We start from the raw sequence: 27296 nt of genomic DNA on the forward strand, positions 1-27296 counted from the left end.
ATAAAGGGAGCTATTTTAGGTCTTAAATGTCTAATTTATCAGTGATTTAACATTTAGTTTTCCCCTGTCAGTATTTAAGCAGCTTTTAAGTTGGAAAAATCATCTTATTCCTCACTGTCTGGCAGTGTCAGATATTCAGTTCCAGCTCTTCGATGAAGCTACATGATATTTCACTGAGTGAAATATTCAAACCCAAGACTTGTCAAAAGTTTTCCCTTAATTTGGCCAGACATAGTTGGCATGTCTGGGTTGGGAGTGAGTTACTGCCCCAAGCGAAGGAGTTTAAGTATCTTTGGATCTTGTTCACAAATCAAGGTAAGATGGAGCATGAGATCGACAGGTGGGCAGTGATGCGGGCGTTTTATTGGACCGTTGTGGTGAAGAGGGAGCTGAGCCAGAGGGTAAAGCCAGCCAATCTAAATTCCAACTCTCACCTACGGTCATGAACTTTGGGTAGAGACCAAAAGAATGAGACGGCAGATACAAGCGGATGAAATTAGTTTCCTCTGTACAGTAGCTGGGTTCAGCCTTATAGATAGCAGAGAAGAGCTCAGACATCCGGGGGAGCTCAGAGGAGAGTTGCTGCTCCTTTGTGTTGAACGGAGCCAGCTGAGGCCATAGTGATGCCTTCCTTCTTCAGGTTTTCTGGGAACATCCAACTGGGAGAAGACCCCCATTTAGACCCAAAACTCAGTGGAGGCATTTCATATATCATCTGGCCTGGGAACAACTCAGGATTCCCCAGGAGGAGCTGGAAAGTGTTGTTCAGGAAAGAAACATCTGGAATACCCAGTTGGAAGAAAATGGATGGATGGATGGTAGCTATATATTGTGATATGTCATAAGTATTGTATTTATATTATTGATGATTAATCTCTCTTAATCTCTCTTAATATTTTGTGAAAGCACTGATAGCCATCGCTAAATTAGATCACAATATGGATATCAAGGTATTGGGTCAAAAATATTGTCATGTCTGAGAGTTTATGGTATATTATTGTACAGAAAATGTGTCTATCAAGATATACATTCTATATCGCTGAATAGCCTAAAAATATATTAAAAAACATTATTTAGAAGCCATGTCCCCCAGCCCTAATGGATGTGAAAACTTGGCATGGCAGCGGGATTTAAGAGGTTAACACTGAATCACAGCGTTGTGGTTAAAACGGGAAAGAAGCAATGGAAAGTTGAGTAATTAAAGGGAAAATTCACCACTTTTTAAGTGGATGTACAGTCAGTGTTGATGGTAAATGTAGTCAGTGTGTGTTTGTATATCTGTTATTCTTCCTGCATCCATCCTGGTGTTAATGAAGAACTACAGGCTTCAGCTAGGATTTACGCCTGAGCATTTTTGTCACATATCACTATGTTTTGGCCAACAAAGTTATAGCTATGCAGGCTTGTACAGTGCGCACTGATGGCACGGCTCAGAGAGAAGGGGAGCGTCAGCTTTCTTGGTCAATATAGCAGGCACTATGGAATTTATTGCTACAATTGACTACATTTACCATCAACACTGACTGGACATCCACACGATTTGCTTTAAATTTTCCCTTTAAAGCAAAGTGACTATTTTCTAGTGAAAGAATGATGTAAGTGGCTGAAATCACGTGTCCCTCTGACTCACTGATCCTACATTCATAGCAGTATAAAAAGACTCCAGGATCAGTTCAAATGGATGTTAAATAGTTATTTATAGACTACACTGAAATTTTAAAAATGGTACAAAAAAGTTCTCACAGTGTGTCTCTGCCAGGGTACGGGAAGTGAAATTGGCCAAAGGAGAACTTTACTCAGACTAATCCCACACAGAATGAGAGAACAGGGTCATTTCAGAAATGTTCATGACACATTAGAGAGTGACAGGGAGACTCAACCAGCATGGGAAACTCCTGAAGTCTCACTGTTGTTCTTGTTTCGATGACCTCATCCTGAACTTTGTGTCACATTTTAGCCTCTCTCTCCTTTCTGTCATTTCACCCATTTCGCCTCCTTCCAAATTTCTTTGCCATCATGCGTCTACCTCACCGTCACTCCAGTAACTCACCCGTCGTTGTTGATGTCGGTGGCTGCCACTGCGTAGCCGAAGTAGGACCCCATCTGGAACGCATTACAAACAAGACCCAGTTAGCCTGTAATCACACCACGGTGCACAGATCCCTTTCTTTTCTTTCATTTTCTCTCTCCATGTCCCCTTTTTTCTCGTTTGTACCCTCCACCACCACCCCCAGAAGCTTTCCTCTCCAATCTCTCAATCCCACAATCCCCTGGGGTCTCCTTTTCTCCCTTTTCACGGAGCTCAGTGTTAGAGATTCTGTAAGCTCGAGCAGAGGTAGGGGGTCTGGGGATCGGAGACTCAAACGACTTTAAAACTCACTCGGAGAAAATTCTCGCGGGGCTCGGGTCTTTCCGGTTTAATTTCATAGCATGTTTGATAAATTAGGGTCACGTTACATCCCTGGGTGACTCTCACTTCAAAGTGATTTGTAGTGTAGCTACACGGAAATGAGTTTGGAGACCCCTGTGAAAAACAAGACTGAATATTGGGGTTGTTTTCCTGCATCGCACATGCAAAACAGCTCATATTAACGTAAATCAGCCTGGCTCAGGATGAAGTTCAAGTTCACCGTGATACCCCCCTAGGAGCACTGCTTTGCCAAGAAATATGATCAACACTTCCTGCAGAGCTGAAACCCCAGGATTGTTCATCTGAGGTGAAAGCTAAGAAAAGTTGACCACAGATCAATTTTCACAGTCATCAGCTACCATTGATCAGATTCCATTTGATCCTCGTATGTAGAGCTATTTATCCAACTAGATAGTTACAGTGTGAGTTGCAGAGTTTTGGAGATATCGGCCATAGAGACGTCTGCCTCCTTTCCAATATAATGAAACTAAATGGCACTCGGCTTGTGGTGCTCAAAGCGCCAAAAAAATAAATTAAAAAAATTCAAAACTAGTGTCTGTTTCCAAAAATCATGACCTGATTACTCAAGACAATCCACAGACCTTATTATGAGCAGATTCATATAGGAACTACTTTCTTTCGGCAGTAGAATCTACCGGAACTACTAGACAGAAAGTAGTAAACAGACCTCAAAAGTAGGGAGGATTTTTCAGACTTTGTTTCCTGCTTTCTAGATACGTTTAAAGCAACAAAAATAACAAGATAATGAGTACAGTTCAGCAGCATTTATTTTACATTTAAGTAAAACAGGAGTCTCCTGGGAAATCAGGAGGTTTGGAAAAAATGTATACAACCTCTGTAAAGTATAGTCTATACTACTGTTGTGCTAATGAAATACTCTTTGGAATAAATTATGCACTGTATCATTTTATAATACCAGGAGATGGACCAGTGTCCAACATTTTTATCAAGAAACAATTGAATTGAATTGATATAATACCCAAATGAAAACAGAAATAAAATACCTGGAAAATCAAGATACTGCTCATTAAGAAGCCTAAAATCTAGTAGAACCAGAGCTGTCCGGCTCATTCATTTGCTACTTTGCCCACAATGCCAATGTTGATACAAGATGGAAAAGTGATAGCAACATGTCTGACACTTCCATCATCCTGCCCACTCCTTGTATAAAGTGTACAATTTGAACATAGCATGAGTTATTAAGCCCATGAAACACGGCTGAGCAGAGAAAATGTTGTTAAATAGCGTAACGAATGACAAAATTTGACTTTTCTTTCAAATCAACAGGGCCTCTTCTTGCACAAAGGCCCTGTGGTGTGTTTTTTCAGCTGACTTCGGCCACACAGTCCCAGCACCCAGAGAGGGATCAGCGTTCAGCCACGGAGAGCAGCGAGTCAATTAGCCTGGAGTTTACCTCCGATCACTCGCACTATGACTTAACAGTTTACTCAGCGCCCTCCACCCCGACACTGACACCTCCGAGCACTCACTGACGACCTCCCACCCTGAAAGCGCAGCAAAGACACATGCTTTCCCATGTGTGCACAGTCACATGCTCTTACATCTTGCAATATGTACACAGTGAGGCCTTGTTCAGTAACACAAGACAGTAACAGACGAGTCGGTTTCCTCATGACGTGGTCTGCATGTCACAACTTAAGGGACATGCAGGGTCACAGGTTCACACTTTCTCTCTCCAACTCCCCTTTTCAAAGTACAAATGGACTGTTTCATTTCACTTAAGTCAAGCCAAAAGTCTCTTTCTATTTCATAATGTAACTTCTAAAAAGTGAAATAAAAGGTGACAGTATGAAATGTGAAACGTGTCATCAGGAAAAATGTCTATAATTTAACAAAATGATATTCAATAATTAGTCATTATGAAATGATGAATGATATTACATGATAAAGAGTTGTGTTTTAGTCATTTCTTTAATTATTTCACAATTTGTTAATTTATATATTTCCATACAATGTACTACTGTATTTTTATCTATTTCCTAATATAGTTTTTATTTATTAATATTGAACATTCTGGGGTTCCATACATCAGAGGTTAAGTTGGTGGTTAGTGGAAATTTTACACCTCAGATCATAAATTTGATGACTTTCCACTTGACTCGACAAAATCAAAAAACACTTGCAGCTCGCCTTGGACTTAAACAACAGTGACTTGTGTCTTGTCACTTCAGCTTGAGCTTTTTGACTTGAAAATACTTGGTGCCTTCCTCAAAGCCCAAAGATTAAAAAGCGTGCCTCTAATCAACGAATATCCCTTAATTTCTTGAATGAACCAACATTAAAGCGATTCAACTAACGTTAACGCTATTTCAGCAGCAGAACATAGTTAAGAGTTTGGCGTCTAAGCTCCGACCTCGTCTCTCCTCGCAGATTATGTTTACACAGAGATATATAGGAGTGATGAACACATCTTGGACACCCTGTCGGAGCCTGCAGGTGGATGCTGGGGTGGTGGTGGAGCCGTCCAAGCTAATGCTAAGCTAACATTTGCATAATATCTAAGAAACTGTACATGAATGAGGCTGGAAACTCATCATGTTATGTTACGTTATGACTTGTTTAGGACTTGAAACATGCCTGTCTTTCCTTGGGACTTGACTTGGGACTTAAGTGCGGGGACTTTAGACTTACTTATGAGTTGCAAAACATTGACTTGGTCCCACTTCTGGGAATTTGTTTGCTCCTAAGAAATTTTTCCAAAATAAATCTGGCTGCTAAACTGAGTTTGTTACACGGTGTTTTAAAGATGATTCATCTGAGGGTTATTTAAAGCAATATGACTCAAGGCTCAGCTAGCGTCTGTTCAACACAGCCAGAACTTCCCTTTTCAAAAGCACATGCTGAATCAATACAGCGACAGAATGAACACTATCCCGCTCTGCTGTTTCTGGGTTTGATTTACAGCTTTTAGAGACGGTGAGCGGCGCGTACTGTAAGCTGGACCTCTGACCCCGGTATAGGCCTCCTCTCCGTGGGGCAAATTCCTTCATCTCCAACCTTTCTTTACACATGCCACTTTAAATGTGCACCCACATATGAAAACAGGGGCCAGGCTAGTAGAGAATATCTGCAGCCAGATGTGCACATACCTGCTCCCCTGTCAGGTTTAGCAGAGATTTCAGATCCCTTCCATCTAATATGGACACCTGTAGAGACAGAAGTCATTACTGATTATAAACTGTGGTTCGTTTCAAATCTAGAATGCATATTTGATTATTCAGCTAAAGTTTATTCAGCTTTACTCATTAGTACTGCAGGACTGAGTTCATATTTATGTTCTGTAGACTATTTGCACTGTAAAATGGTGTAGAATGAAAATGTGGGGACTCCTTACTAAACCATACAGCATGAGTCCTTTTGGAACTCCTGTGATGAAATCTGCAACAAGAAAAACAAAGAGCAAAAGGTTAAATGGTGGATAAAGCTTGTGAACCCCCCAAAAAACAGTTTCACACTTGTCTCACTCCTTTTGACTGTATGTTTTTGCTTCCTGAAAGACTTAATAACCTCTTTGCTTTACAATACAAACGTGTGCGGAGACGGAGCAGTTAAATATTAGACGGCGCTCATGGTGGGGGGTCAGAGAACCTTGTACTCAGCCATGCATTTTGACCCTCTGTACTGTAAATATGACCCTCACCTTCCTCATTGTCCCCACTGAACTCGCCACCAGCCACAGAGTAACCTGCAGGAGAAATTAAGAGCAGAGATGAAGCTGAAAGTCGATACAGTGAAAAAATCATGATACCTGATACATCAATGAAAGTTACCCAGAATTCTGTTTAACTTACATTAGGTTATAATGATAATTATGGTCAAAACCTGGCACTGACATTGCCCACAATGCAACACAACTGCTGACAGCTCAGTCAGAGATTCAGGTATGTTATGCTAGTAAAGTCTAATGTAGCCTCAAGCTGCTAGCCTCCACTTGAGAAACGTTTACAAAGCCTGCTGTGGCTCCAGAGAGAATTAAACTGCCTCAAGTCGGTCATCAGTTGGGTTGGGTCTGAATATGAATATGAAAAAAAATCCATGGGTGTGTTGTTAGAAAGTAGTGACCTTATCAGACTTCTGCTTATCGGGGAGAACCAGGGCCCGCTGTTCAGATGACACATTATTCTGAAACCCCTATAGTCCAAAGAATGTCTCAGTGGTTGTTTTGACATGTAAATGTCAGGTGACATTTGTCAGGTGACCTTGATCGTCATAGTCAGGTAACTATGGCTATGTCAAGGTAATAATAATGAACACACGGTTAACGGTGAAACGGTCACAGTTTGGTTAAATTTGGGCAACAAAACTACTTGGTTAGGTTTCAGGAAAGAACATGGTTTGCATAAAAATAAGCACATTACTTATGTCAGTTAAGTTACATAAGCTCAGAGCAACGGTCTTTGGAGCAACTGGCACTTGTTTTTGGTAAAACAGGCTGTCAAACAAATGACCTTTTAGTCCAGTCGGATATTTTTCCGACTAATGGGCTTCAGGAATAATGGACTGCTGGACCAATGGCATAGCACCCGAGACCAGAGGCTACATTAGCCACTACTAGCACAACAGACCCAAATCTGTTCCACCCCCTTTCTAAGTGGCTGAGGTACAATATATTTGTATAGCTCAGCCACCCTGCAGTACTTCCCTACAGTGGGGCCCCTAAACCTCTGTCTGCCGTCCCCAGGGGCTAAAAGCTTCGTGAAGCCCCACAGAATGAGCGTTTGATAGAAGTAAATGACACACAATTGATTTTGTTACTTAAAACAGGGTTAAAAGTGCAAAAGGTTTGTCCTGAGGTGTCATAGTATCATGAGTTAACATCTTGTTGGGAGAGTGGTTGTGTCCAGCATATCAACTGGCAATCTGCCAATCTGTCATTAGATTATTACATATCTTGAGTCATATCATGAGTCATGTGTCCGCTGATATTTTGGCCTGATAGTGGAACAAGAGGAAAGGTCAAGAGACTGAATCCACCTTTTTTTTCTTTAGTTTTCTGACAATTTGATATGAGGGTGGTGTTAGTGGAGAGCTAATGTCCAAAGTGTCCAAAAGGAAAATATTTTTTCCTCCAGGGAATATGAGCGTTATGAGAGAATTTTAGTGAAAGTCTCCAGTAAGATTTTTCAATTTCATGCGTTCAAGACCATAGATATCCATACAAAATTAAATTAAAATCCAATTATTATTATTTTTCCTTGACGGGGACATACATATGGACCTCACTTTATATTAATGTCTTCATACTGTTTGTGTTATTAGGTAAAAAAGTCCCTTATAAATCTTTATAACAGCCTTATTAACATTATTATGAGTTAGTAAGACTATGTAAGTGTTATTAAGCACATTATAGAAAAGTTAATTGTTATTAGATTGTAATACATTTATACGCACAGAACCCTGTTAACAGTTTATAGATGCTTAAGAACAGTAATAAAAGCCTCATGAGTTGCTTATAGTTGTTTATAAAAGCATCACAAACAGATTTTTAGTTTAACTAATCTGCTTATTATGTCATTGCTAAACCTTTACCTATGCTTTTTTCTAAGATTAATATGTACTTTATTATGCAATTATTATCAGTTAACTATACTTATTAATGGTTAACTAAGCTTTTTTGCAACAACTAAGGTTAATAAATCATATATTATGCACTTATCAACAGTTAATTATGCTTAGAAAGTGCCCTTTTGCTCTTACTTATCTCTTACTCTTCACAAAGCCACACAAAAGCTTAGTAAAGGTTCAGCAATGACATAATAGACAAATTAGTTTAACTTGACCCATGTGTGTTTGTAATGCTATTACAAACAGTTATACAGCTTTTATTAACATTCTTTGTCTACAACTTTCTTATAAGTGCTTACAAATGTCCTATAATCTGCTTTTATATATTAACATGGTTTTGTTAATACATAATAACATCAATAAGGATCTTATTAAGCCTTTATTACCTTGCTTATTACAAGGCCTTCAAATGAAGTGTTATCAGCAAAAGATCAGGAGCTCAGCTGTAGTATTAGTAGCAGTACTGTTAGGATAAGTACACGTACATAGTATTGATTATACATCTAATAATCCTATTTGACTCAAGTGTGCTTTCTCACCCAGGTAGCTGTCATCATAGCTCCCCTGCACCTGTCGAGTCTGAATCTGCCCGGCCACTGACAGCAGAAAGTACGCGGGGTAGTAGGCCTTAACAATCTCGTCTGTGGTGGCTGAGATCAGCTGGCCTGTAGGAAGGATGGGAAACAAAGGGTTAAAGGTTAAAATAAGACATGTGACTTTTGACCCCTGGCTCCTGAGTTGTTCCACTCTAATTTGTTCGCCGACAAAAGCAGACGGATTGATTTTCTGACTCATTCCCGAGGAAAAATCTATTGGAAGATATCTCCTAAAAATCCATGCTCTTCCACATTCCTGTGTGCTCACCTTGCCAGTAAAAGCTGCCTGGTCCTCCAAGCACAACCCTCCCATCCTGTAACACACAACAGTAGCCAGAGCTGAGGACTCACCAGTTTCATCATGAGTTTCAAACAAACTCTGCAAATCTCCTGCACGCAGCGAAATCGCCTCACAGAAAACGGTTACTATGTGATTATGCAGAAACCAGGAAAAGTTCCAACAAATATTTCTCTTACCTTGGTGAAGTCTGCACTAAATCCCCCCTGACAATAGCCCTGTCCAGCAGGTCCATGTCTTTCTGCAATGAGCAGCACAAAACACAGGAAACACCAATAAATGTTCTGATTCATGAAAACTGAAAAAACAAGACGTTCTGTTCTGGGCGGTATTCTGCAGTGTAATTTTTGTCACATGTCAGTTGTTCACTGACCTGAAACTGAATTCCAGAGCAAAACAAAACAACAGAAGAAAACACTAAAAACACAAAGTCTCAGGGTGAGTAAAGGACATACTGTAGTGTTTCTCCTACTGCTGCCTTGGGGGACCGAGACCCCACATCCAGCCTGACAGAAACTAAATATTTTATTTGTATTAGGCTATTTAGCTAAATTATGTGTGTGTTGTTTCAGTTCACCTCAGTAACTAAAGACAGAGGAGAGACAGGTGAAGTGACATTGCCGGTACTGGTTATAAATAGCCTCAGTAATGAACAGCACGCTAACATGCTGACTGATTTTATGTTTTTGTGTTTTTAGTTGAGCTAAAACAGATTGTGGTGCTTTTTTGCACTCATTGCTCCACTTGAAGTTCACTGGAAGTGATGTAGCCTAATATAGCACTGAGCGAGCTCTGTGCCGGTTGCTAATTTCCTTGTCAGCAGCTGGTCGTATGGAAACTTTTGAGACAATTTGTCCTTGTGAGCTCTGATTAATTTGGCAGCGCAGTTAACACACCAGTCATAATTTTATTTTCAGGAAATCTCAACTCCTTCACTGCCTTTCTTTTCTTCTCAGTTTTATTGACAACAATATTATAACAAATAAACAATAAAGGAATAAAAAGAGAAAACAAAGTGCCAGGAAATTCACTTCACTTCAGTTATTACATGAAAAGGAAGGCAAAATAAGTTGATAATAATACCATGCAGTTTGGGGATTGACATTCAGTAAAAGTATAATAATAGGAGGAGGGGTTAAAAAGAGGTAAATAAGCCGGAAAAAATCTGAAGGGCTCTTCCAAGAAATTTAAAAAGATGTGGAGGGGTTTTCTTTCCTTATGCAGAGAAAATGATTTTCCCAGTTATCCCTGAATGAAGTCCCACTCTATCTATTTTAGCTATTACTCTTATTTATTTCTGTTTTTTTCTTCTTTTTTAAAGTATGACTTGAAGGATGAGGTAACCGGTGCTTACTATAAAATGTGAAATATGATCAAGCTGACTGTTGGTCTTGTTTCTCTTTTTCTTTTTCTTTTTTTGTAGTTATGTGCTGTATGATTCTTCTGTTGTTCTCCTACCACATGACTCTGTCACTTTCAAAACTTTGTGTGTAAAACACCAATAAACAACATTTTTAAAAAAGAGGTAAATAAACATATAAAGGGGGCAGATACACAGGCAGAATTAGATGGTAATTTTATGTTTCAAATATATTGTTTTTTTTTTTTTTTTTTTAGTTTGACTACTGGATTGTAATATAGGTTAATGTTAAATAAAATGAGGTAAGATTTTTTTTTTTTTATTGGTTCATTTCATTTTGAGTAAGTGGAATTTGCCAAAAAGTGTAAACAGATGGTTTGAAAAGTTAAGATTATTTCCAAAATAAATATCATTACCATGAAGCACAATCCATTCACCTGTTTTTTTTTTATAGAAAGAAAGTCCAAATCCAAAATATTTCAGAGTACCTACAATGGAAAAATAAGTAAAAAAGTTTCTTTGCTTAGACTACAGAAATCACAGTAACAATTGATATTTGACTTAAAACTTTCCAAAACGTGCTTTACAAGATCTATATTCTATGTAAAATTTTAGCTGACATGTCCATCCATCCATTTTCTGTAACCGCTTATTCCCAAAGGGTCACGGGCTGCTGGAGTCTATCCCAGCTGACATTGGGCGAGAGGCGGGGTTCACCCTGGACAAGTCACCAGTTCATCACAGAGCTGACACATAGACAGACAACCACTCACACTCACATTCACACCTACGGGCAATTTAGAGTCACAATTAACCTAGCATGCGTGTCTTTGGACTGTGGGAGGAAGCCGGAGAACCCAGAGAGAACCCACGCAGACACAAGGAGAACATGCAAACTGTTATTGCAGTAACTGACCAGTTCGGCAGGGAGCGTACTCCACAAACGTTTTGAGGCTGTCTACAGAGAGGTAGCAGGTTCCCGTGACATCGGAAAAGGGCATGTCGTGTTCGGTCCTCCAGTAATACCTGGGAGCACAAGCCTGGAAAGCACAGAGAGACGGCCGAATGACAAAAGAACCTGATCACATTTTCTGGCTTAGAAGTGTTAAAGTGACCCATCACTAAAGGGTCAAACATTGGTTGTGCAATCACAGTTTAGCAACTGACAACAATACAGAAATTCTGTCAGGCCTCAGAATGACCTCAACATGCTGAAGCAGCCAATACAGCGAGACTAACACTTGAAATCATTAAAGTTCAGAAGGTTGGGTAATTTTCTGAGCGAAAATCAAAAACACAAGAACAAGTTCACACTATAAATGAAACAATGTGTGTTCGGAAGTAGCTGTGTGGGAAAACAGGTTGTTATGGCCAGCTCATGACAGGCCTATTCACCTTGTGGCAGTCAGTTTACTATACCATAGCCAACTTTTAATCAGCAGCTGTGCGCTCTGTATCTAATTTGCCGCAATACATCTGTCACTTGCTATGCTCATGTTTGTTTTTTAAACCTTCATCCTTGAAAAAGTGAGACATATTATTTGAAGATCCTTACAATAAATGGAAACGCAAACTGTGCTTCTACCAAACACTTTAGGTACGTTATCCTTGAAACCTGTACCTATCCTATACCAACATGTACCTAAACCCTAGATCTGTTTTGTGTTTCCACAGTACAGTACTCTTAAGATTTAGGCAGGGTTGTTTCCGGGGGTTTATATTTCCACACTGGCCTGGGAACGCCTTGGGACCCCCCGGTCAGAGCTGGTTAATGCAGCCAGGGAAAAGGATGTCTGGGGTCTCCTGCTGGAACTGCTACTGGCTGAAGATAGAAGGATGGATGGATGGATGTTTCCGGGGCTTCGGCACTAACCCCCCAGCAGTCGGGAAACAACCAACAAGACTTTTCTCTGTCTTGAGAAGTAGCAGCATTGATCAACCGACTGGCTGCAACCTGTACTGTATGTTTACTGCCAGACTGACAACTTACTGCTAACCTTTTCCTCTGCTGCACTTACATTCAGCATCACATTTGTGCTGCTCACTCACTCGACTGCACACTTGCTACACACGTTTTTTGTTCTTTCTTCTTAGTATGTGGCTGTTTATTATAACAAGGAGACAAGCTTTGTTTGAGAAAAGCAAAACAACAGACTGCTGAAAATAAACAGGAGAATTTGGGAAATCCAACATTGTAGCGTAGACGATGCAACAAATCTGGTTTCTGCAATTTTCGCTGATCAATCAGTGTTACACACTCATGCTAGCGCAACAACAATAAAAGTCTTGTTTGACAATGTGCACTAAAGCATATCTATCAACGGTAGATTAACCAAGCAAATGTTAACATGTAATTACACAGCAAAATGTAGGTAAATTAACCAAACAGACCAACAAACCCTGACCAGTTCTTACCAGGATGCTGTTGCCATGGGAACGCACAGTAGCTCCAAACCACTGATGGGATTTGAACTCAACCTGAGTGTTGACATCATTTATATAAAAATATCGATCACCTGGAAGAACACAGAGGAGAAAAACACATTGAAGAGCATATTTACACAGTCACAGGCAGATCTTCTGTCAATGAATAACTTATAGCTGCAACACTGGAGGAAACTTGTGATGTCAGGAGTTGCTGTTTTAACTGATTCAAAGATCCCCCCTGTCATCAGCGTTTGATTTTTTTTTTTTTTTTGTGCTGTCAGGGCTTCATTTGAGAGCGTTCCCCACATGTTCTTGGCTTTTTACATGGATATTTTATGGCCTTGTTCCCGGGGTCTGCAGTCTTAATCCATCCTCCATGCTATGGCACACATCAAACAGCTCAAAGGGACTTGGACCTTGTTGTTACTGTAACCCAAACGGCTGTACTTCATTGTCAGGATCTGTTTTAAGAAGAGGCCCTGGCAGTGCAAAGGCAAGGAGCAGCGATGACGGAGGGGGGAGGTGGAGTGCTCGGGGTGTGTGTGTGGCTGCCAAAGGTTTTACTTTTGCAGCTTCAGCAGTGTTACACCTCCATGATTTTTTGCTTTCAACAACCTGCTGTTATAATAATTATTTTGGAAAAATAAGACAGTAATATTTCTACTTGGAATGCTATTCCTGGTCCACAAAATGTTACTTTTAAGCCAGGTAGGTGAGCCAGGTTACCTTAATGTTCCATGGAACACTGTGGAAAAAAAAAGTTCCTTACTTGGAAAACCAGTTCATATCGTCATGCAGGCACTATATAAAAGTTAGTGATGGTGGGATTTGCCATTAGTTCCTAATTTCTTACACATGCAGGATTCACGGGATTCAGTCACATCTACAGTTAAATAAAAGTAATCGTTAAACATTTTTGCTATTCGACATCCTTGAAAAGTCATTGAACAAAACCAGTGCCTGGCTGCATAAAAGCCATGTAGGCTAAGGTTTCCCTTAAAGTCACAGTTCACCCAAAAATCAAGATAATCCACAGACCTTGTTGTGAGCTGTTTCATGTAACAACTACTTTCTTTCTGTAGTAGAATTTACCTGTAATACTTTATTTTGTACTTGAAAGAAAACAGTTCCTACATAAAACTGGCCACAACAAGGTCTATGGATTATCTTGAGTAGCAAGGTCATGACTTTTGGAAAGAGACACTAGTTTTGAATTTTTCTAAATGTATTTTTTTAGCACTTTGAGCACCACAAAACAAGAGCCATTTAGTCCCATTATATTGGAGAGAAGGCAGACATCTCTACAGTCGATATCTCCAAAACTCTTTTACTTTTATTTAACTATACTTGTGACAAAAATCCTGTACGTAGAAGAAATTACGCACTAATGGTAAATCCCACCATCACTAACTTTTCACACAAAACTAAACTACAGCAAACTGCATCTTTCTTGACTTGTATTTTTTAAGATTATTTTTTGGGCTTTTTGCCTTTATTATGAGAGGACAGCTGAAGATATGACAGGAAAGGGGGTAGAGAGAGAGGGGATGACACGCAGCAAATTGGGCAGCAGGCAGGAATCAAAACGGCAGCCGCTGCAGAGGACTGAAAGCCTCAACACATGGTGCACACGCTCTACCAACTGAGCTACGGGGGCGCCCCATAAAATTATATTTTAAGTTGAAAAGCATTATATGAGTAATTCATGGCGCAATTCAAATGGGATCAGAAGATTATTTGTCTCTTGCCACTGATTACCATTTATATTCCTTCTGAAGTAAGAACCCATGGGACACACTGGAACAGGAGGGACTTTTTGCCTCTCTATGCTGACTAGGAACATTGGAGAATGATGTGAGTGAGGTGTAACCATGGTAACTCAAGTGCACATGTGCTATCGTTTAGCAAAGGAGACAACCTAAAAGGCTTTATGCAGTGCTCCTAAGTCAAACCCTTAGCTTAGGGAAATATTTTGCTTAAGGGACAAACTTAGGTTTGAAACTTAAGGTGGTTTATGCAGCCGGGCACTGAGCCCGAGCCCTGCGTCCAAGTTTAAATACAAAAAAAAAAAAAAAAAAAAAGCTTAAATCCTACGTAAATGTGCCTGTAACTGTGTAAGCTTTGCTGTGGTATATTCTCTGATATATGTGCCTGCTGTCTGCAGCAGAGTGGTGACATTAAACTCTCCTGGCTGCAGCTCAGTGTGCCTGTTAGGTTAATGGAGTCTGGGCTGTGTCCTCAAACACACCATGAATCCTGAGGCCTGTAATGGGAAATGCAAGACTACTGAGTGTAAAAGCATGAGCGTGTGTGTGTGTGTGTGTGTGTGTGTTAACATAAGTGTGGTTTTGCAGGTTTTTTTTCCCGACGTCTCATGTTTCAGAGGCCGTCTGCAGAGACAGTTTGTAAACAGTTTGTAGGTGTGTATTTATGTGTGCAGAGTTTGCAGCTCTCAGTCTGCATAAACCACCACTTGGTATCAGCATGCGAGAGCCTAAGATAAGTTAAGACCCTGTGATCCTCAAACGGTGGTCCTTATCGCTTCCTGCGTTTCTGATGGGGGTGATTATTTTTCTGGCAGAGCTGGGGGCAGCCCAGGTCCTCTGGGGTCCTTGTCCCCATAATGACTCTGCCCCTAATTAAAGAGCTCTTACAACACTGGGCGCGAGTCCAGCAGGAAATCAAAGCTCTGTGAAAACACACCAAAACACAGCCCGGGTCCCAAAATGGAGACCTTAGTGTCCTCAGCCACCATTAAAACACAGGAGAGACATCAAAGGCTGGTTTCAGACTACACTGTAAAAAATTATGCATCAATTTAGTGGAATCAACTATTCTTTTCTAATTAACTTCACGCAAACATACAAGTTCAATATGGTCAGGTTAATTGAGCTTAAAATTTCAATTAAATTTTTTTTTTTAATTAATTCCTACTCCTTTTCAGACATGAAATGATATTTTATGTTGCTTATTGAAAGTCTGTTCATTATTTACTGTATTTAGTATGTTTCATTTTCTACATATTTTATATATGTTTTTTTAATGATTCAACTCTGCCTTCATCTGCTCCAACATAAGCTGCAAACGTTAGCCTGTCTGGCTAACTAACATTAGCTTACAAGTAACTTTACCTCCAGCCAAACTTGATAGATACCACTGCATCTGAGAAGGAGGATGTGGGCTGGTGCAGAATCAAAGCTGAGTTAGCTTAGCTCTCATCCCGACTGTCTTCCGCGATTGCAGTCCAGCTGGTCCGCCTGGGTGATCCGTCTCAAGGTCTGCTGCACTAATTGAGTCCCTGCACTTCCTTTTCCCACATTAATGTGTGTATACCTGTATTTAACCATCCAACCAATGTTTGCTGAGATGTAAGCTAGCTTTAGCCTCAGTCTTTTGGCATTAACATTATATCATTAACGTTATATCATATGCAGCTGTCAGGTAAATTTACATTTATGCTTTCATTAACAGGTTTCTTGTTTTAAAACATGTCAGATGGAAGCATTAAAATGTCAGCTGGAGACTTTTCAGCTGAGTCAAGTTAGCAGTAGCTTACATTAGCCAGCTACACTTTTCAAATCTGCTTGTAAGTCATTATTTTAGCCGACAAAATCCACTGTCATCAGCTAGAAATGAGAAGCTGCTTTTGTTCACTTCTCTAAGGAATCCCATACCTCATGTTTCAACAAATACTCTCAAGTTCGATGATAAATCTGCCACAGTTATCACCATAAACTGGATAAATGCAGTGCGAGAATAGACAGTTTGGCAGGCATAGCAACAGTAACTAAGGAGGGCGGGGCTTAGCGAAGGGTCAGCTGTCTTTGTGCCAATGCTACAACACAGTAGCTCCAACAGGAGCGGCTGCAGCTTTAAGTTCTTAATGTGTAATGAAGAACTGACTTTTCAAACTGAGAAAATGACATCAAATATATGTAATGTTCATCAGTGCGATTGAAGAGTTGTTGGTTCAACTTAATATCTTAAGCTTATTGAACATATTACATACATATTACATACAACTGAATTATTGCCAAGTGTATTTGAATACAGGAGTTTATTTGGATTGAATCATTACAAAATTACCTCAACTTGTCTTTTCAAATTCAGTGAACTTGAAATTTTAAGGCAACCCTTTTTGCAAACAGAGAACTGTTGGATGAAAATAAAACAAACACAGATTCATCTGGGCATGGACTGATGCCTTGATGAAGACTCAGTTGAGTTGAAGCATGTTGGCGTATCTATGATTTAAAAAAAAATAATTTTTATAGCACTGTAGGATTAGGATCAGTAAGGTGGCAGGTTTAAAAAAAAATTAGCATTTATTGCTGTATTGTACAGTGACTATGAGGAGTCAGACAGAAAATGTGTGTGGGTTGGGGGGGTGTAGGGGGTTTGTCATGCAACAAAGGTCTCCAGCTGGAGCCAAACTGGCTGCACTCCTGACCTCAGGCTCAAACACAGCAGAGCTTAACTTGGGATGCTACCTATAGCTTCTCTCAGCCACTTTTATGACTATTAGAGACAGCTGAGACTTTACAACACAGCCCTGTCTCAACTGTTTAACAGTGCTGTTAAGGAAAGTGACATTTTTATATCCTGGAACAATGTTGAGTTACCAACTACTGCTGTGATTATGATGTAGGGAAAATTCCCCCCCTTGGATTCTGAATATTAAGCTTGATTTTTGCACAGATCACATTTTTATCTGTGCAGTTCCAAAGAGAGTCCAACCGTCAATTTAGATTTAACAAGACACCCTACCTTGCGTGTCAAAGTCGATAACGCTGCAGTTAGTTTGGCTCCAGGGGCACAAGTACACCGCTCCTCCTTCGGTGACGTCGGGCTGGCTGGTGTTGGCTTTCGGAGCGCCAATCAAAATACTGATGATACTGGACGGCAGAAAGGAAAACAAAACATTACGTTGTGGTGAGGAACAGAGTCCAGGAAAAGCCTGACATTGCACCAAGAAACAATTGTTTTCAGCTACAATCACATGCGTTTAACTCGTCATGTACACATGTCATACACAGAGCTGATGAAGTAGAATTAAACTGAATCTGGACGCTAAAAGGGGGCTGAAGGTAAATGTGGAGCCAGAGATTGGTTGGATTCTTGATCCTGAAATGTTTTCCCTGCATATGCCTCAGATTTGTTGTTTTTTGCTTTCTAACCAGCGTTCTGTCTCCTGGCTGTAGCTTCATGTTTACTGTACAGACATGAAACTGATATTAATATTGTCATTTAACTCTTAGCAAAAGGGCAAATTTACGCATTTCCCAAAATGTTGAATTATTCCTTTAATCATAAATGAAATATGACACAGAAGAAACCAAACTTTGTTAGTCTGTAGGGAAAGAAAGCTAAGAAAACAACTAACAAACAACAAGTACTGTGTTTGTAGAACCAGTGCTTACTTCACCCTGATCATCCTCTGCTCCTGTTTATGGGGGAGAATACACTCATACAAATGCTGGTACTAACTAGAACCATAAAGGGTTCTTCTGCTTTTTCCCACAAGAGAACCCTTTTGGTTCCTGTTCCCACTTGAAACACTTTCAGAGATTTCTGCCTAAAACTTGATATAAAGGGTTACACCTAGAACCATCTGTGAAGGTTTGATCCAGAACCCCCTATGAGAGATTCTAAAGAGAACCCTTATATGGTATAAAGGTTCCACCCTCTCTGGAGGTTCTTTTGAAAAACCTTTCCACCTTCTACAGGTCAAGAACCCACCCTTGGTTCTACTGAGACCCTTTTTATATTCCACAGGTTTAATGTAGAATCCATCCAGGGGGTTCTGCCAAGAATCTTTTTTATATTCCAAGGGGTTTAATCTAGAACCCACTGTACTGTATATTACGGTACAAAAAATATTGGCACACCCTTGATGAAAGAGATTACAACAATAGAGCGGTTCTTTGAACGAAAAGGGTTCTTAATGGAACCTTTAATCTTACAAAGAATACTTGACAAACCTTTTCTTCAAAAAAAAGGAGAAGCAAATGGTTCTGGGTAGAACTTCAGCCCTTCAGGCAGAACCCTTTTGGAATCCTTATTTCTAAGAGTCAAAGGTACAACACAACTGTTTGGGTATTTAAAGAACATTTAAAGACTATTTTGCAGCTATTACCTCAGTGTAAGAGCATCAAGTTACGTAACACTGGCACATTATCACCTCATGAAGTCGACAGAGCAGCCATGTGAGCAGACAGTAGCCTATTTATACATCCAGATAACACAGAGCAGTGTTAGCATGTTGAAGTCATCATCACCTTGGCTCTGTCTTCACTACCCTTTCGTTCTCTGTTTGGTTTCTGTTTGGCTCTTTAGCTGCTAAATGCTCCACTATTCTTACTAGCTAGTTGCTAAAGTTGTCTGTCTGCTGTTTGGTGCTGAGCAGGTTTGCAGTGGGTTTGCTGACAAAAAAAAAAAAAGCTAATTTCTGCTGAAAAGAATACTGATTAGCTAAAACTGCAAAGCTGTGGGTTAGAGCTGGACATTATACATTATATAAATATATGACCCAAGATAACTTCCTAGATTTTGGATTTTTTTTTATCACTATGGCATAAGTATTATCTTTTTCTGGTTTAAAAGGCTGCATTACATTAAGGTTATGTAATTTTCTAAACTTACCAGACTATTCTAGTCATGATGTCCACATTATTGATTAATCACATTAATCATTTATCAAAAAATCTCATTGTGTTAATATTTTGTGAAAGCACTAATAGTCATCCCTATAGTAATGTCACAAATAAGATAAATAGTAATATCAAGGTATACGGTCAACAATATTCAGATATGTGATTTTGTCCATACAGCCCAGCCCTACTGAAGGTCAAAAAACCTAAATTAGATGAAAGAAGCTAAAAAAAAAACTGAGGTGAGAGCTGAGAGGGACTGCATAAACAGAGGTGCCCCATGGGTGCCCAAATTATGGGAACAACATCGAGGTGATGATTGTCACAAAATTACTTTTACTGCGCTTGCCTTAGTAATTACCATGATGCAGGCTACTGTTTTCTGTCTGACGTCGACACAAACCGCAACAAAATGCAACACTGGTCTGCTTCAAATTGTAACAGTGTACATCGGGGATAGTCAACTGGCAACCTGTGGGCCATAGCCTGAAAATACTGCAATATTTATATCTTTGCAGTATTACAAAGACAAAAGCCCTGGTAAAATGAAGTGTTAAGTTACTGCTAATGCAAACCCAGCATTTAATTCTGTTGCAGATTTACATCTAAAGCATAAACCCCAAAACACAAGTGGACTTTTATTTTGAAATAGTCACAGGAACTTCAATGTTTGTCAGCGAACTTGACACTGACCACAATTATTCACTGAAAATGTGTCCTCAAAACATCAGTTTGAAATATTGCAGGGAGTAGTGGAACAAAAAGAAGCAACCATAGATGAAGAGCTACAGGCGACAGGCTGCACAAAACTTCTCAGCGAGACGAGGTTACTAACTCTTTTCGTGTGCAGCATTTCATTTGGGAAAACTGGACGCATAGTGTCCATTGGACAAATATAGTCGAAGACCCCTGGGCTACACCGTACCAGTACACAGTCTTGAAGGGACAGTATTTACATAGTGGCCACAACACTGCATGCATGTATAATACTACTGATAACAATACATGTGCAAAAAATATGAATACTTAACGTATTAATCAAGTGCACACGTTCCAGAGCAAAACACGAGTGGACTTTTATTTTGAAGTAGTCACTTGAAATACGATGTTTGTTAGTGAGCTTGACACTGACCTAAATCGTTCGTTGAAAATATTTTTGACAAAGGATCAGTTTGAAATGTTGCAGGAAGTGATGGAACAAGAAGATGCAGCCACAGTGAGCTGTCAGACGAGGAGCTGCAGACGACAGGCCAGCCACGGTAACTGACTCCTTTCACTGTTCACAGACTCATGCAGCATCTAATTTCAGAATGCGGCCCCCATAATATTTGCTTTCACAGACTCATGCCACACATTGGACACAATATAACATTACATTGCTTGCTTGTATAATAATCCAACTGATAAAACCATAACTTGTATGGCAGTAATGGTAGTAATGGTGACATTTCTTTGTAGGTTGCCACTTTATACCTCTCTTATACAAATAAGAAGGCCTTTCATTCATTGTTAATATAAAATATTGGTAAAAGCAGGTGCGTGCTACAAAGTTGCTGTATTGAAACAACTATAATGAGTGGTTGAATGATAGCATGCCCTAGTGGGCCTTTGAGTGGTGCAATTATTGTAGCTCTTTTTAGCGTAATGAATGACAATCTCTGATTGGAAGTGCTTGTTTGGTGATGGTTTTTGTTTAGTTTACAGTCATCCAGACAAAGATGCGATCTTCTGTTTTGTTTTTCTAACAATGAAGAGAGGCTGTACTTGAGGAAAACATAGTTCTGCAACCGAGTTACAAAACCCATCACGTTTTCCAAAAATATGTACCTCACAACTGCTACTGCATTTCTAGCTGCTGTTACTATCTGCAAGTGAACTCCGAAGGTGGTTTTAAGCATTTTCAGAAGATAATGTGTAAGGAAATGAAGAGTAGGAGACTAAACAAGAAGTATCTGGAGGTATTTCTGCATATTTTCACTGGATGACAGTCTGGAAATCAATAAATGGCGATGACATTCAAGAGAAATACAGCAGAACATGTTATCTCTGCATTTGTTTGCATGGATGTGTGTGTGAATGTCATGCAAACATTCCCACATGCAAATACACACGTGCATATGTGTGTGTGTGTGCGTGCACATGTGAGTGTGTATTAGGAATCAGCTACGCCTTCAAGGTTTTCAGACAGGCCTGCTAAAAAGGCCTGGCCCACAGCGAATGGCACAACTAAAGACATTGGTGACTGATGACATTAGCAGAGATCAGACTCTGTACTCCCCCCCCCTCATCCACCCATCCCCCAAATTGTCTGGAGAGTACAAGAGGAATATTTACATGGCTGGATGAGCTTTCCATATAAACCACTCACTCCACAGCCACTCAGATGACGAGGACACAGGCTTTCAGTGGCACCCTCTTTCAAAGGTAAAGGATTTTTAGCCCACTGACACCCCCTATGATCTCTGCACGTTAATACCTCAGGGTCAGTTAAAAGCACTTATAATGGAGACTTAAAATCTAGCCACAGCCTCCATGACAATATGATGTTTATCAGTGAGATGATGGATGCTTCTGCAACAGGAATTCCTTTCCTTTAACTCACGTTAATGGGAACATCTGCAAACAGGGACATGGCTCAGAGGCATGGCAAGGTCAAGGATGCAACGTGTAATTTTTACTAAAGGATTTATGAGCTCTAGCGAATGCATTTACATAGCCACATTATTCTGAAACAAGTCATATCCTAATGATAGGTCTTACTCAGTTCAGCTGTTGCATCATAACCTTCTCAAAACATTTCTTCTCCACTATTTTTCCTTCCTCTAATAACTAATTTTCTTCAAAATACTGAATACTTTAACCCCGTGCGTGTAAACATTTCTTCATTTTAAGGGGTGCAAGCCAAACAGGTTGGGAACCACTGAGTTATGATGATATGATCTTCCATTACATTCAATAATGAACACAATATGTTTCCATGGAAACCAACAGAGTCTCCGTATCCCCACTAAACTCTGTTAAGTTTTCTCAAGATTTTATCTGGGCTGTTATAATAAACAGGATATTATGATTATTACATGAGCAAGATCCCCAACCCCAATATCTTCTTTGTTTGGTTAACATGTAAATACACTCATTAAACACATACTACATGTGGGTGGCCCAGAATACTCTAACACTCAATTACTGTGTTTTCTTTCCTGTTGTCTCAATCATGAGATCACGACTGAACATCTAAAAGTAACAGAGAGTAATAACAGGCATGAATAGCTGAGATAAATTATGTAGTATTTTAATCAAATGTGCAATGTTGGGTTAACCTACATTAAAGCTGCGCTAAAACACAGGCTGCAGTAGAAAACAGTGTCCCATCTCCACTGTTCTAGACCAGTGGTTCCCAACCTGGGGTCCAGGCCGCCCTTGGGAGGGATGCCAGAAATCACAGGGGGTCCCCAAGACTTTGTCTGCACTGAGGACCTCAACGTAAGATTTTCATATGTTAACTAAAATCACACTTTCAGGGTTCATAAACTTTTTCCAAAGTTAAATTAAAGCACTTTTCAGGCATTTTCAAGCTTAATTTTCTTCTCTAGCTTCTCTAGTACTTTAAAGCTGGTAAGTGACATATTTATATACCAACCGATTATTTCACCTCTTCAACACATTAAATCAGATGTTATTTTGCTTTTATCAACCAAAATTATGTTTTGTGATAGAAAGTTTAACATTTCAAAATGTGTCACTTCCATTAACGGTTACAAATTTTGTCCATTTTCCAGAACCAATAGTTGAAAATGCTAATAACTGATTACTTGATTAATCATTAATAAGATTTTTGTTCTCACTTTAATTTTCTCTTTTTTTCTCTATTTTCTTATTCTAAATTTAATTTTATGTTTCCAATGAATCGCTCTATCAGACAAAACAATTTCAGATGAGGCACAGTTAATGCCATTTCCACACTGTTGATTATTTATCAATTAATACACAATCAGTTAAATTTTAATTTATCAATTAATTGATAAATGATTAATCATTAACTCCTCTGTGTTCTCTGTGTTCTGTGTCAGTGTACGGGCTCGGGGGGCTCAGATTTCCTTGTAAGGTTGCTCCAGGGAAAAAAGGTTGAGAACCACTGTTCTAGATTGTACATATGCTAAAAGTTACCCAAAAGAAAGTCTGACATCAAGGACTAATGTCGTAGTACTTGAGGCCCCTTTTTTAAAGGTCTGGTCTCGGAATTGACCAGATTTTTTACTCTATTTTACTATTTTATTTCAAGACTACAAATGTGGGGATATCACTAAATTGTCTGTACATTGTCTGATTTATTTGTTAACATCAATGCTTCAAATGCAACCATTTCTCATTTCTCATTCTGAATTTTTGCCAATTTTAACCGCTGTCACTCCTCCCAGTCCCCTTTCACACACACTTCACGGAAATGAATGTAGGAGAGAGGAGTCAAAGCTGTGGCTGTCTGAGAGGAGATATCAGCCAAATCCTCTAATACAAATCAGCCTTAACCCAAAACCACAGAGTTCATCTGCGGAACAGCATCCAAAAGAACACACACAGCAGAGTGTAAATTCTGCAATACAATTCTTAGTGACAGAGGACCACTTTAGACTATTACTGGCACGTACAAAGGAAGCATAAAGAAAGACGTCTAGGTGAATGCTAGCAAAGCTAGCTACCTAATGTTCTGATTTGACTTGTGATAAACAATGATAAGACAGGCCACATGAAGATAAGTAGCCTTGGTCTTGACTTCTTCATGTTCTGCTTTGTTCTTGGTCTCAACTTGGTTTCACTCCCTTAAAGTCTCTGTCTCAACACACTCTGGTCTTGGTCTTGACTGGGTCTCGACCTCTCAAAGTCTTGGTCTTGTCTCAGGCCTAACACACTCTGGTCTTGGTCTGGGCTTGTATATTACATATGTAAACCTCATGGTGTAACTAGAGGAAATGTCAGATGATCACCAAAGTCAGTAGGATTCAACCAGAGGAGGACAAAAAAATTCACAGCAATTTATCTCATAACTGTCGGAACATTTCAGTCTAGACCAAAGCAGTGGACTCACTGTCCGACACTGCCATCCCTAGAGCCATGACACTAGCATGACTAAAAAATCCATATATGCTTGAGATTTTTGAGTTTATTGTTGATGTTCAGAGTCTGGTTCTGCCTCTTAAAATATATATGTATATATATATATATATACATACATATATATATATATATGTATATATATATATATATATATATATATATATATATATGTATATATATATATATATATATACATACCTACCTATAGGTAGGTAAAGCAGACGTAACAAAGTCAGGTAATGGAACTGAAAAGAGGGAGAGAAAGACTAATAATTTCTAACATCCAGCAACTGCACAAACAGCAAACATTATTTAAAGAAACAGAAAAGTTAAGTGTATTGGGAAATTAGTGAGTAAAAGTACCAATATGGTCAATCTAAGTTCATTTATAACTTTTTGTACATTTGCACTACTAATGTATGGTTGCCACAAAATCCCATGGGACACCTGGACTTTGGAACTGGGACACAGCTGAAAGATTACAGCTCAATATTTAACATGGGTCGGTCCAGTTTTGTTTAAAAAAGTTAACAAAAGCTTATAGCACTGACAATTATGGTAAAATAAACATTAAATGTCCATTTTTCATAAAGAAAGCAACCAAAAAATATCACCTAGTCCCTTATTACCAGTCTAAACCTCACTAATTTCTTGCTTTGATTCTCTGAGAATCAGTCAAAGCGAAAACAGCTCTGCCAACAGACTAGATGCTGCCTCACAGACTCCACTTAATGACTTAACCTGGACATCATGTGTGCTGAAACAGTGAAAACAGAGGTGGCATGGTGAGGAGCAGCTCTTAACAAGGCTCCCTACAGCCAAACAGTCTAGTAATTGTCAGAATGCATGACAACCGGCAGAAACAATCCCATCAGCAGAAAGAAAACATCTCCCTCATTCAGGAAAGCATCCTCTTCCTGCTGCGCTGTTTTCCCACCACAGAACAAGAACCGCCACATTCACATGCACATGTTCTACAGGAACTGTGGACTCTCTAAATAACATGAATTTTGCCCAAAAACAAAGCGCTCAGTGTGAGCAAAACTATTGCCGGCAAAAGGGGGAGTTTAGTCTGTGCAAACATCTCGGTAATTACTCAACAACATGCCCTCTAACTGCCAGAAGCTTAGTTAAGCAAACGGAGAGAATCTTAACCAATTTCCTCACAGGAAAATATCTACAGTCATTAAACTAACATTGCTTTAACTCTGTGAGCCCTCGAGGATGTTAGTGAGGGAAAACTGAGACACACGCAGCTGATAAGGTGAAACTGGGATTTATGTGGCAAATATCTGAGCAGTTTAACCTCTCACAGGAGCAGCTGTGTTCCAAACTGTCTGCTAAGCTGCTCTCCAGCAGGCTATCATACATCAAATAATGAAGTGAAACAGTTGAGATGCACTAGATTTCTCTTGTTATCTATAAAGGGTCTTTTTTAAGGTGATGTAAGACAATCTGCAGAGCTCTCAAGTAACAGCAGCTGTGAACAGCTGGCTGAGGCTGTTTTGGTGGGACAAGTCAAAATGTATTTAGACTGTTTCAACAGACATAAATACACTGAACTGATGACTGTTCTACGTGTCAATCAGCTTGTTAGCTGGCGCTCGTTCTTGGGAACTGGGACAAAACTGTATTTTGAGGGGGTTTTCATCTGCAATTACACTGGAAAATGTTTTTTAAAAGATCAAACTCTTGACTATTAAACCTTGTAGCAGGCCAACCTTGTTATGATTATTAGGGATGCACGTGATTATTTGACTATACGATTAAACATCCTCACCCACGCTAGTCAGCACCAGAAATACTAGTCGTTTAAAATATTTATCAATATTTCATTCATGCACAATGCCAGTTATCTGTTGCCTCTAAGATTTTGTGCAGCCGCACACCACGGCACTGTCAGACGGCAGCTCCTCTCGCCCAGCGTGTATGAACTGATCGCCCTGGCAACCCCAGATGTTTATATCAGCAAAGTCGGACAGATGAATGTAGACTGTGACAGAATAAGCTGATATATATTCACTCGACTGGAGAAACATGTGACCACATTAAACACAGACACAGACAGAAACCTGCAGGTGGAGATGCTGCTGCTGCACACTGTGGCTAACATTAGCTCTGGTTCCTTTACCTGCAGACACTGTGACTCTCTTCGGCCTGAAAAGGTGAAGCGTTTATTGAGTTGTTGTCATGTTTTGTACATTAATGTGTAAGGCTTGTATTGCACAGCGCAAAGTAGCACACATTTCAGCGGCATTTAAAGTACGATTTGGCTTAAAATGACTCTTAATATACACAGTATTTTTTCGGACAGTGTTTAACATTATAAATTAAGAAATTCTGCTAAATTTTAACAGCTTTCTGACTGTTTTCTTAGTGTCAGAGTATTCAATTAGTCTAAATTAAATTTTGCGTTTAATCGACAGGGAAATTAGTCACCAGGAACATCCCTAATGATTACATTTTTTAAAAATGTCACACAGAAATCTGACAGTTGTCATCTTGCAGAGTTGACAAAATGTTCAATTTTTTCATTTCACAGCATGGTCATAATGAGGAGCCATTTCAATTTTTAAAGTTGCTCAGAGTTCTCTTATTGCTAATCAAAATATCCACTTTCAACCCATAATTCTTATTTAGTTTTGATTTAGTTGACATGGTATGGTTGAGACACATAATAGCAATATTATTTCATGAATTTATTGAAAAATAGAAAGCCGTCCAGCGCTTAAGCAGTATTCCCGCCTTTATTAAACCAAGAAATGAGACCCCTGCATGCCTTTTTTGTTTAGGACCTACAGAAGAGCAGTGTCAAATGTCAGCTCTTAAGATCTAA

At 39.5% G+C, this 27296-nt stretch overlaps 1 protein-coding gene across 1 annotated transcript in view; it reads right to left on the reverse strand.

The window, feature by feature from the left end:
- LOC146331139 (integrin alpha-5-like) overlaps positions 1 to 27296 on the reverse strand; it is a 72160-nt gene that overhangs the window by 39713 nt on the left and 5151 nt on the right. Inside the window, exons 2-11 of the mRNA XM_084727298.1 lie at positions 17466 to 17593; positions 12687 to 12787; positions 11188 to 11311; positions 9091 to 9152; positions 8882 to 8927; positions 8557 to 8682; positions 6093 to 6137; positions 5787 to 5830; positions 5542 to 5598; positions 2051 to 2103 (exon numbers count right to left, since the gene is read on the reverse strand). Coding sequence (XP_084583424.1) covers positions 2051 to 2103; positions 5542 to 5598; positions 5787 to 5830; positions 6093 to 6137; positions 8557 to 8682; positions 8882 to 8927; positions 9091 to 9152; positions 11188 to 11311; positions 12687 to 12787; positions 17466 to 17593 — 786 coding nt within the window. The remainder of the gene's footprint in view (positions 1 to 2050; positions 2104 to 5541; positions 5599 to 5786; positions 5831 to 6092; positions 6138 to 8556; positions 8683 to 8881; positions 8928 to 9090; positions 9153 to 11187; positions 11312 to 12686; positions 12788 to 17465; positions 17594 to 27296) is intronic.

The sequence above is a fragment of the Lutjanus erythropterus genome, chromosome 2 (genome assembly GCF_056507025.1).
Source record: "Lutjanus erythropterus isolate fLutEry1 chromosome 2, fLutEry1.hap2, whole genome shotgun sequence".
NCBI lineage: Eukaryota > Metazoa > Chordata > Actinopteri > Lutjaniformes > Lutjanidae > Lutjanus > Lutjanus erythropterus.